Source organism: Buceros rhinoceros, unplaced genomic scaffold (genome assembly GCF_000710305.1).
Source record: "Buceros rhinoceros silvestris isolate BGI_N320 unplaced genomic scaffold, ASM71030v1 scaffold10090, whole genome shotgun sequence".
NCBI lineage: Eukaryota > Metazoa > Chordata > Aves > Bucerotiformes > Bucerotidae > Buceros > Buceros rhinoceros.
The window spans coordinates 69,111-80,543 of record NW_010387886.1 but is presented as its reverse complement, the minus strand read 5'-3'; the positions used below and the strand labels follow the sequence as shown (position 1 = coordinate 80,543).

Genomic DNA, 11,433 nt, shown 5'->3' with positions numbered 1-11,433 from the left:
AAAGAGAAGAGGGATTGTCTTCAACCAGACGCATCTGTGGAGAAACTGCCACAACACGGGGGACTAGGGGCAATTTGAGAAGGGCCAGAGGTAGGAAAGGAAGAGCAGAGAGAGCAAAACAAAACAAAACAGTTAATCCATAACCCAAATACTAAGAGAAGAATTAGCATGCAAGAATCACTCCTTAAAACATGACTGTGATAATCAACTGAAGTGTATCAAGAGAAGATTTTTATTACTACACTCATAACTAATTCACAAGCTCAGTTAAAAAGAAAGCAAGTATGATAGCAGTTTTTTTATCTTAACAGAAACATCTAACTGTATTAGCATAAAAAAATTGAGCACTTGTTATTCTTCCTACTTCATCTGCAGAAAAGAAGGTAATATTTTGTTCAGATGCAAATGGGTTTGTAGTATCTGATTGCAAGACACTGGCATTATGTCAATAAAAATGACTCTGAAGAACAAAACTACTAAACTCAATAGGGTTAATATTTAAAGTCATTCAGAAAAACTGGAGGATAAAAACCTGAATGTAGTTGAGGAACAGACACTATTTGAAAATAATATAGGGAAGACATAAGGAATTATTCAATAATAAGAAAACTTAAGCCACTAAGGTTTTCCTTGATGAGCAGTAAACTTGCAAAGACTCGATTTGCACTTTCATAGTGCTCAACAGTTGTATCATCCTACTAAGTCTCATGTGCATCCCCACATCGAGACAGACAAGGCCTCTGCCACAGCTGGCTTTTCAGTGATGCTGTTTGTACTATCTGACAGCAACCTCCACTTACCGCCAAAGCTATTCTCTCATCCTTTCTCTCAGAGGCTCTAATAATTAACCTCAGAAATGCAGGAAAAAGTTGTTTAAATGCATTTAAATTGTTTGATGTAATTTCTTCACTCTTGAAGAAAATGCATTCGGTGGATGGAAAGGGTGTCAATGAGCTACTTCTTCTGGTCTGCTTCCATTAACCTCTGGCAGCAGAGACATGAATGTTCTTCAGGTTCTTACAGATAGTATCAAAGAACAAGGTACAGAATTACTTCCAAAAAACCTATAGTTAAAACCAGCTCTTTGTAGGAAGACATGTTGTTTCACCACTCAGTTTACGTAGAGAATGGTCACATTTCTGTACCAATGATCCTGTTCTTCATCTCTCTCAAGGCTTCATCTAATGCATTTCTGTTACCTTGGCCACAGAGTGATGCAAAATTGTCTTCACACATGCAGACATAACTGTATTTCCCTTTTGTAGCGAAATCCTTTGGCTTACACACTTTGGTCTTTTTAACGTTAAAACTCAAACGTGCATTTCTAGCTCTGCAAGTACAACTTATATCATCCATCCACCCAAACTCACAAGAGCAACTACAGGCCAATAGATACTATTAGCCAAAAAAGAGGACTTACAAACCATACTTTTTTTTTAAATCAGATCTCAGCACTATTTAAAAGGACAATAGCAAAGGAACAGCTTTGCCTTAGTCTTTGATCAGTTTCCCTTATCCGTAATAGATTTCCTGCTCCCCAACCAAGGATTATTAGAATTGACTAATAAAAACAGAACTCATTTCTCTGAAGTTGGTAAGTCATTCACTGGCCTTCTGAAATGAAAAGTATTTATATATTAATATGAAGTAACTACACAGCTATAAGCTGGAACTTGCCAACAGCCTTAGTATCTGGAAAACACAAGAGTTTAACTATTTCAAAGCATTTACACTACACGTGAATCACAAGCAGATCAAGTGTGTTGCCAGGCAAGACTCTCATATTCTCTGTTTCTCATTTCATGAATGAATGATTTATAATTGACTCACGAAAAAGCCAAGATACACAAGAAAAAGAGAAAGAATTAAGACTGTGTTCAGCCTTCATTCACTCTTTCTGTTTTGAAACACCTAACTACGAGATCTTTCTACATAATTATTTTGGCAATTTCCACACATAGATCATATTGGCACCCTCCTTCACTCTCCTCCTTAGGCCTCCCTATCATTATGTTTGTTAATTCTGTAACGTTTAAGCATTCCCAGGTGGTGCTCTTCGCAAAGTGTGCTCCCCAAACGAAGTGACCTTATACAGGATCACAGATGTACACCACAGAAATCCTGCATCTGATATCTAGATTATGAATGGATTTTATTTGGCAACAACTAACCAATCGCTATATCTATATTCCTTAAAGTAAACACCACCATGTATATGTAAAGTTACTTCAAAAATTACAAAGATATTTGCTCATATCAGAGAATTCAGAAACTATACATAAAATATAAAGCTCTACGAAACAAATCTTTCTTCTACGTTGCGTGGAAGAGGTAAAAAAAAAAAAAAAATCTCAGTATTCATATATTGCAGCCTGGGGAGAAAGTTTTATTCTGTCCCTCCCCAATTGCCTCTAAATGCTTGTTCTGAAGTACATGTATGGATTATCCATTTCCGTAGCAACAGAGCCAATGGACATGCCTCTCTCCTATATAGGTTATTCACAACTGAAATTTATGCCATAAATGATGCGTGTAAACTCTTCCGAAAACACCCTAGATGGCATGCAGTCAACTGTACTTCTTCAGATGGATGCTACAATGCCAGAAATGACTTATCCCATGGACAGATAGGAATCTACCTTCTGAATATTCAAAAGGTTCAGTAGCAGGGATTAGTAGCTGTCAAAAATATTAGCAGTTATGATCTTGGAGTATAACATATTTTTTAAAATAACAGAAAATCTCTCTTTTCAATACCTGTAAAAAACAAATGTCTTTTTGTGGTTTCCTTCCTTTTCTCTAAGCAGGGGTTCAGAAGGCGAAGCAGCTGTAACACCCTCTCTTCTCGACGGGACTCTGTCAGGCAAGCATCATTCATTACCAGATACGGGTAAATCTTTCCATTATGGCCTCGGATATAGAGTCTTCTCGCTGCAGTATTGTGTTTCTGAACTATCTCCACTCTGGGCATAAACCTATCAGGAAGAAAGCAGTAGTCAAGCATCTGAGTTAATCTCCTCTGATATTAAATCATGATTTAAGAAAAAAAAACCCAAACCATCCACCAAAAAGTACCCAGCAAGCCACGAAGAAACAAGGCAGTGTAGCTGTATTACAAGGTACAATTCTATTACCCAGGGAGCCCATGGTTTCTGTTGTGTAGTAAAAAAGCTCTTCTGTTTGATTCTGTTTATTTGTTTTTAAGAAAGCACAGTTCTTGCGCAAAATTAATCATTAGACCAGACTTTTATCACTATTTTGAACAATCGTACCTCTTATTGACTACAATAGAACTAATTCCAATTGATATCGACATAGAAAACCCCAAATATACTCTTCATCTAACAGTACAGTTGCTTAGCAAGGCCGTGTAAAATTACCAGAGGACAAAATAGAAAAATAAAGGTGTTTTACCAAAGTATGACTCTATATACATGATTTAAATGTATGAAATAGACATATCATCTGCTTTTGCAAAGTGGACAGATGGAGGAGGTTTCTGTTTTCTTCTCTGCTTTCCGAATTACAACTACCAAAGGGTATTTTAGGTTACCTTGCTATCTTGATGTAGTAATGTGTTGGCTTTGGCATAAGGAATTCTCCAGGTATCTCTACTTCCGCAGTTTGAGCTGAAAAATTACTTAGAAAGCGGCACTTTTCCTCTATGAGGAAGAACTTCGGAAGCTGTTTGGTTTTTGCCTCCAGAATTTTGATCCATTTCTTCAGTTTAGAGATAAGATTGTGAAGTTTCATTGACCCTGGCACACTGAAGTCAAAGTCTACAATGGAAAAAAGAAACAAAACCAAACACATCCTCAGAATTTCAAATTGTATATAGGGTATTTAATTATCAAGTGTCTGAAGTTCGTGTTTTCAGAGAGGTTCTTTCAGCCACATGCCCTCAGGCAAAATACTTTGAGGAGTCGCACATGCAGCACACACACCAATTATATTTAAAAGCACCACACTAGTTCCAAAAACCATGGTAAATTGGAAAGCTACTACTATCAGCAGCTCCTACAGAAAAAAAAAAAAGGAAAACACACTACTGAGCAAGTCCAACAGAGAAGTGTGGCACACACTGATAGGACTGCACTGCCTTTAAAGAACAGGCTCTGTTAAGTAGTTTATCTCTATGGGAAATCTTTAAGCAAAGTCCTAAGATTATCTAACAACTTCAACCTGTCAGAATCTTCTACCGTTTTTCTGTACACAGCTCTAAAACATTCCTAGTATTTGGTTAATAATGAACTTCCCAAAATTTTCCTGGTTTACAGTCTTGCAAACATTAGACTAACATACTGTAAAAATTAAGTATTTAATTTACTATTACTGCATTTACCTGTCTATATTCTGCAACCAGACAGACTGTGTAGAAAGAAAGCAGTAATAAATCGATTGATTAGATTAGATGGGGTCATTTTGTGGAAGAAGAAAACTAAGCTTATTTTACAGGCTAGCACTACAATTTTCTGCCTGATCCATTAAAAGTTAGTTATTTATTTAAAATCAGTGGAGGCTTTTTACTTCTAGAAGGTGCTGAGGGACACGTTTAGGGGCTCTAGCAGTGCAGTTCATGAACAGTTGGACTTGATGATCTTAAAGGTCTCTTCCAACCAGATGATTCTGTGATTCTGTGAAAGAGCCTCAGCTGAGGACACAGTGTAGAATCTGTGAGCAACTGCAGGACAAGTAGTAAAATTGCTATTACTATCACTCTCCTATTTTGAGCTGCAAGAAAATTCTTTCCTGGCGAAGGTCACAATTGCATGCCACCAGAGGAGGAACAGACAGGACAGCCTAAGCAAAAGTAACAATGTTGTGCAAACAGCCTGCTCTCTCCTTTGCAACACAACAGTACTGCAGCGTGGAACTATCTCCTCTAGCCTATGTGCAAGTAAGTAAAAACTTTCTGAAGGTCAATATATGATCTTCAACACACTACGCAAATAATTCTGCATCACTGCAATATCAACCATTTTCTGGGCCAACACCAATGCCATCTCCTCGACACTGCTTTCACTACAGTTTCAGAACACAGCAAATAAATGAATAAACAAGTAAATGTGTTTGAATACACCAAAAGAGGGAAAATTAATAAACCACATACACAAATGAAATTATGGTTCAGCACTTATATAGCACAACAATAAGAGATTAAACACAATTGAATAAAAAATTAACTGCTCTCACTGTACTGCTCATTAGTTATGGCATCCCAAATTGTGCCCGTTAACTAACAAACCTGAATTTTTAAAAAGCATTCCTGTACCAGAGTCTAAAAGGTGCCATTTTAAGTTCAAGTTGCGAGTGAAAGAGCCAGAGCAAGAAACAAACAGAGAATTCAATTCAGTATTTCTGAGATTTACAACTACAGCAGAATAAACAGACTCTTCATTAGGATCCAATACAACAGAAAATTAACAGTCTCAAAATGGCTTTGAATCTCATTGCAGAACCTACATTTCAGTATGTTACACACACACGGTATCTCCTTAAACTGACAAAAAACCAACCAAACAAAGCAAAAACAAGAACACTAGCAAAACAAAATAATAATGAGTGCTGCTCACAGGGGAAATTAACTTGACCACATAAATATGCTACAAGCATCTATCTGCAAGGACACTAATAGTGAATTAGGTACACATGCACAGCAATTACTGCGTATTAAAGTTTTTTTTCAATCACAATTAAAACCACTCAGAACTCTGATAATCCTCAAGACTCAGTCCTACAAACAAGTTCATAACATTCGTCCTTTTAGCCAGAAGAGTTTGTAAAATTCTATACACAGACTCTTCTGCTCCAAGTTCTCTTCTTTACACATATAGGACACTATTACCAAAAGAAATAATGCAACCTAGGATTCCTTTAATTTTGTTATTCTCTTAAAATACCACACAACATATTACACTATGTATCCACAATATACTGATACAGTAAAAACTTTCCGTGAAAATCCTAAGGCTACTAGTTCAAAACAGAACAAAACCACAGCACATACAAAATCCTTTCCACATCTGTAAGAAAAGAAGTCTACAGTGAAGAATACAGTTTCATATTTACAGATGACAGAAATTAGTGTATTTCTGTAATATCAATCCCTTTTCCTTTTCTTCCTGGTATGGGCAGTGCATCTATTGCAATATCACTGTAAAACCCTCTTATTATAATCCCAAGCCTACCCTCTAGTGAGCAGTGAGAGTAAATAATTTCATGAGTGACAAAATTATTGAATCATTTATCTCCTGAATCCCTGAAGTGCAGTGAAGTATCCCAAACTGCAACTAGTTTTTGTGCTCATGGGCATCAGCCAAGTAGTAAAAATATGCATCAATATATATTCCTTACGAAAAAGTCGTGCACTTTACCACGAGAATAGTTCTAGTTTGTTGAAATGTCTATTTTAGGACTTTTTTGTTCCTTTGTTTCCCAGTGACAGATGGGAAAAACAGAGAGTTCAATTAGTCTTTTTTCTCATGCCACAGAGAGACCATCTGAGAAGAAAAATCACTTCAGCTGGAAGAAATGGAAATACAAGACCAGACATTACTTATGTACAAAGTCTCTGTGCTTTGCAGACATCATAATATATATAAAGAGTATTTGTTTCAAACACAGCCACTTCTTCCAGCACTTACTACTGGAGGATATCTTCTCAAGCTAACACATGCTAGCCTAAAATACCTTACCACCTTTTCCTAAGCAGAATAGGGAGTTTCCTCCTCATCTTTAATGGAGAGATTCAGAGAAGACAATGACTTCACATACTGCATTTCAGCTGAGGAAGCTTGCTCTCTGTTCTGAATGCTGCTAAAGATACTACAGAGTGATATATGTAGTTCAAACAAATATGACCATCCAAAGTCTTGAATGCCTCAAAAATCCGTACATGAATCCATCCAGCTCAGTATAATTGGCAAGTTCTTGCCTTTCTCAGTGAAAGGACAAAGGGGGCAAAAATCTTCCTGCCAGTAAGACGGACATAAAAAATCCTGATGGTTCTTAACACAACTAGATGAAGCATTATACTTTCTGAATGCAGACTGTACCATCACTTCTCATGAAGCAACACAAAAGAAGAATTCACTTTACTTAGCAAAACTAGAGTGCTAAACTCTCTGTGCCCTCAAAGCCCCTGGCCTCCAGAACGTTAACATACTATCAAAAAAAAAAAACAACCAAAAAACCCCCAAAGCACAGACCTCCAAAGACTTAACGACTAAACCAAATCCCTTCTGCTGCCCTGGCAGAAAAGAGTTCTAATCCGTTAATGCTTTTAGTACAAGCAACAGCTCTTTTGCAAGATTTTAAAGATTATTCTGACCATAGACAAAGCAGCTTAAAGAAGTTCATGACCCAAGGGTCTTCGACTAAAGAGTCAGGACACCCACGATGTAAGATGCCACTTAGAACTGAAACATAAGCTTAGCTTTGCAGAGCAGTTCAAGTCCTTTACACCAATGACACTGAAGAAGATTCGAGCATTCTACAAGAGAGAAGAGCTGTCTTGCCTTTGAAGTTATTATTCAGACATTTACATACTCTGTATTTTTCCAAAAGTTCTTCTTAATCTCACAAGAACTTTTGGAGAACACCAAGAAACATGAAAAATCTCAAGGTCAGTTAAGCAGAAATATGAAGCAGGAGTCCTGGTTTATCAGTCAACTCCAGAAAACCAAGACTGCAAAGACCGGACCAAGGTCAAGTGCAATGCCAACTCTAATATCTTCACCTGGGTCTTCTGGATAACATTGTGTTATGCAAAAATTAGAAGGCAAGTAAAAACAAAGCTATGAAAGTAGTGCTATGTGCACTCTTTAAGAAAAAAATCCTCACAAATGCTGAAAATTACTAAAAGAGCTCTTTCTCCTGCCTCTTCCCACACTTCAGAGACACACAGTAGGACTTCAAGAAGCTTCCTTCTAATTACAGAGTTTCCATTCACAGTAAATAATTCATTGTGTTGGGTGCCAAAACTCTCAAAACTCTAGCTTGCCCTTTAAGGGTATAGTTTGAAATTTTCCATTTGTATTCAGTAAGAAGCTGATCCAAACTCTAAACTATTATCTGCCCACAAAAGAACAATTTAGGCAGTTTTTCACCTCCTTTCACTGCTGAGAGAGCTCTCAAAGGGAGCATTTCTCAGCATTTGCCTGTTCTTTGATGTCAAAGGTTTAGCAGAAAAGGAGAGAAGGAACAAAGAACAGATGGTCAAAGAACTATGCATTTGAAGTTCCAGGAAAAAAAAAATTCAAAGTAGAATTTGGTTTTAAAATATATAACATTGAGATGCAAAAAGATGACCTATCATAGCTCCAACGGTCCAGATTACTGCCGACAAAGTATTCAGAAATAGAAGAAATGGTGTGAGAGTCCCCAGTGGCTCCCAACAGGAATCAAGATGCGTCTCACATGTTGATGGTAACGGTTATGCAACAAAACCTAGCTGAAAGTGTCTATAAAACATAGCTGCCAACATTAATCTGGAAATAACTGAAGAGAATAGTTTACTCCATGACAGCTCCTCTGCTTGGATACTTCTGAAATGGAAGGCAACCACTGTAATTATCCGTCCATCATCTAAATGCAACTGGTACTGAGAATCAGAAAAAACAAACATGAATGTTCTAGTGTGACAAAAGGACACACTAAGAATGACTTACAAACGGTTTCTCACAATGTTAAAAAGCCCTTCAGCACAGTAATTACAATCCCTTTAATTAATTTATAACATTTTGCTGTTATTACAAAATTAATAAAAATCTTATTTTCATTTTCTGAATAATGAATTAAATCTCAAAAATGCCTAAGTATATTGATCAGTTTAATCTCCCCCTTTTTCCCCACACCTAATTTGTGAAATAAAATTCTTAATTTATTAGAGTAAAATAAAATCAAATCTAGCACTAATCAAAATCATTATTTTAATCCTGCAGACATTCATGTTTAATCATACTTGAAAAATATGAAATCTTCAACAAAACAAAAGTAATTACTTGTTATTAAACTTCAGTTTATGAAGAAAAACATTTGATGACTTTACATGATTTTTATTTCCAGGCCTATGTTGTTTTTCTTTTGTATGTTGTTCTATATAATTTCTTATAAATGCCATGATTAAATAGCAAACCTGAAAGCGTTAACTGCCATTTATATGTCATAAAGACATGTAAAAAATACACAACAGCATAAAAAACCTGAAAATCCCCTCAATTTTTTAATTTGTTTTAACTAAAATTGTAACTGAAGTGTAATTAAACTGTCTTAACTGTTTCTCTAGAAACATTCTGAAACATTACTTTAAATTTTGCAGACTCAAGCCTGGTGGTGTATTTAGTTTTCCTTTACACCTAAAACCCCAGATCTCTCTACCATTCAAAGGAACAAAACTAAGAGATACTATGACAGACCAAAAAGAACTCAAATCCAACAAAAAACGAGCATATCAATGGCAATCAAGAAGTGACTATACTACTGTTGCAGTGTAAAGACATATAAACCATTATCAAAACAGAAAACAAATCTACGCTTGTATTAAATGTAGAGTTGGAAGGGACCTACGAATGCTCATGCAGTCCCACTGCCTGACCAAAGTTATTACAGACATTGTGCAAACGCCTCTTAAGCGCCGGCAGGCACAGGGCATCGGCCACCTCTCTGGGAAGGCTGTTTCAGTGTTTGACCACCCTCTTGGTAAAGAAAAGCTTCCTAATGTCCAGCCGAAACTTCCCCTGGTGCAGCTCTGAACTATTCCCACCTGTCCTATTACTGGATACCAGGGAGAAGAGATCAGCACCTCCCTCTCCTCTCCTCCTCCTCAGGAAGCAGTTGAGAGTAAGGAGGTCACCTCTCAACCTCTTTTTCTCAAAACTTGACAAGCCCGCAGTCCTCAGCCACTCCTCACAGGACATACCCTCAAGCCCTGGCATCAGCTCCCTTGCCCTTCTCTGACACACTAGAGCACCTTCACACCCTTCTGGAAGTGTGGGTCCCCGAACTGCACACAGCGCTCCAGGCGAGGCTGCACCAACACCAGGTACAGCAGCTGTTGGCGGGCTGGTCACGCAGTGATTATGGCCCCCAAGAAGTGGTTTGCCCTCCTGGCTGCCAGGGCACTGCGATTCCTGTGGAGCCTGCTGGCCACTAGCACCCCAGGACCCTTTCTGCAGGGCTGCCCACCAGCCACTCCTCTCCCAGTTTATACTTGTACTCAGCATTACTCCATCTCAGGTACAGAATCCAGCACTGGGACTTGTTAAATTTCATGCCATTAATCATCGCCCAATGACTTTCCTCCACCCCGTATGCTTTCTTAAAGACACAAAATGCTTCTCCTTCCACTTCCCTCCCTCATACACATCATCCATTAAAAATTGAATCATATGGTTCAGGACTTTCATTATCTGCTCTCATGCAACCGTTGTGCCTGAAAAAGCACACCACGCAATACATAGCGTGCCCAAGATATGTAGGTCATATCCACAGCTAGGAATCTTGTGAAAGCAACTCATCAGTTCATTTATTTTCACAACATTATCAATAAAATGCCTGAAAAAAGAGTGAGTCTACTTGTCAAACTCTGTAAATGCTCAGCTGTGCTGACCTCAAATAATTTTAAGTCAAGGCAACTTAGAATTCTAAAGAGAGTATCTTTTCAACACAAGATTCCCTTCTGCAGAGGAAGCAGCTTGATGTGGAAAAGGAATGTTTTTGAAATCATTATAAAAGCTGAGATGATAAAGAGTTTTAACTCGTGCCAGAATCATCTAAGCCAGAATCCCAGTAGGTTAAAGAGAAAGGTAAATTCAGGAAAAGATGAAAACACAGATCTTCACAGGATCTTTCCAGTTTCAAACATCTAGTAAGTTTGAATTCTTCTGTTAAAAAACCAAACACCTATAATTAACTATTCGTTTTCATCTTTTTCTACAGTAATCTTTAAGGAAGAACTGATGTAGTTTAGCTAGACAGATGCAAAACTCAAATCATGGCAATCCAAAACACGGATGCAAATCAATGTCACCTTCTGTCATATAAAGCTGCATGGCCTTAACACTTCTCACCAGATGGATCAAAACCACACTCTACTGTACACAAGCTTTCCGTTCATCTTTAAATCAGCATCAGACAGTCAGATGTGTAACTCCACTAATAAGAGAAAATGAATGAAGCAAAGAAGCTACTTCCCCTAAGTATCTTTTTTATTAGATCTGATCAAAGTTATTGATTCAGTTTACCTTAAAACTATGTAAATTTGTGTAACAGGTTTTTTATCATCTAGTTATCCAAAACACTGAAGTAATCTTACTCGTCAGAAGCAAGCTGCTTTGAAAGCCTTCACACAATAGCGTCAGTTTGTTGCTCGAGATGAACATTTCATTAAATCCTGGCATCGCCGTAACACAGACATCATTATTGTCCCTCAGC

The 11,433-nt window shown here is 37.5% G+C and overlaps 1 protein-coding gene across 1 annotated transcript in view; it reads right to left on the bottom strand.

Moving 5' to 3' along the window:
• Positions 1–11,433, bottom strand: part of TRRAP (transformation/transcription domain-associated protein) — an 85,798-nt gene that overhangs the window by 5,835 nt on the left and 68,530 nt on the right. Inside the window, exons 65-67 of the mRNA XM_010138133.1 lie at positions 3,554–3,779; positions 2,758–2,975; positions 6–63 (exon numbers count right to left, since the gene is read on the bottom strand). Coding sequence (XP_010136435.1) covers positions 6–63; positions 2,758–2,975; positions 3,554–3,779 — 502 coding nt within the window. The remainder of the gene's footprint in view (positions 1–5; positions 64–2,757; positions 2,976–3,553; positions 3,780–11,433) is intronic.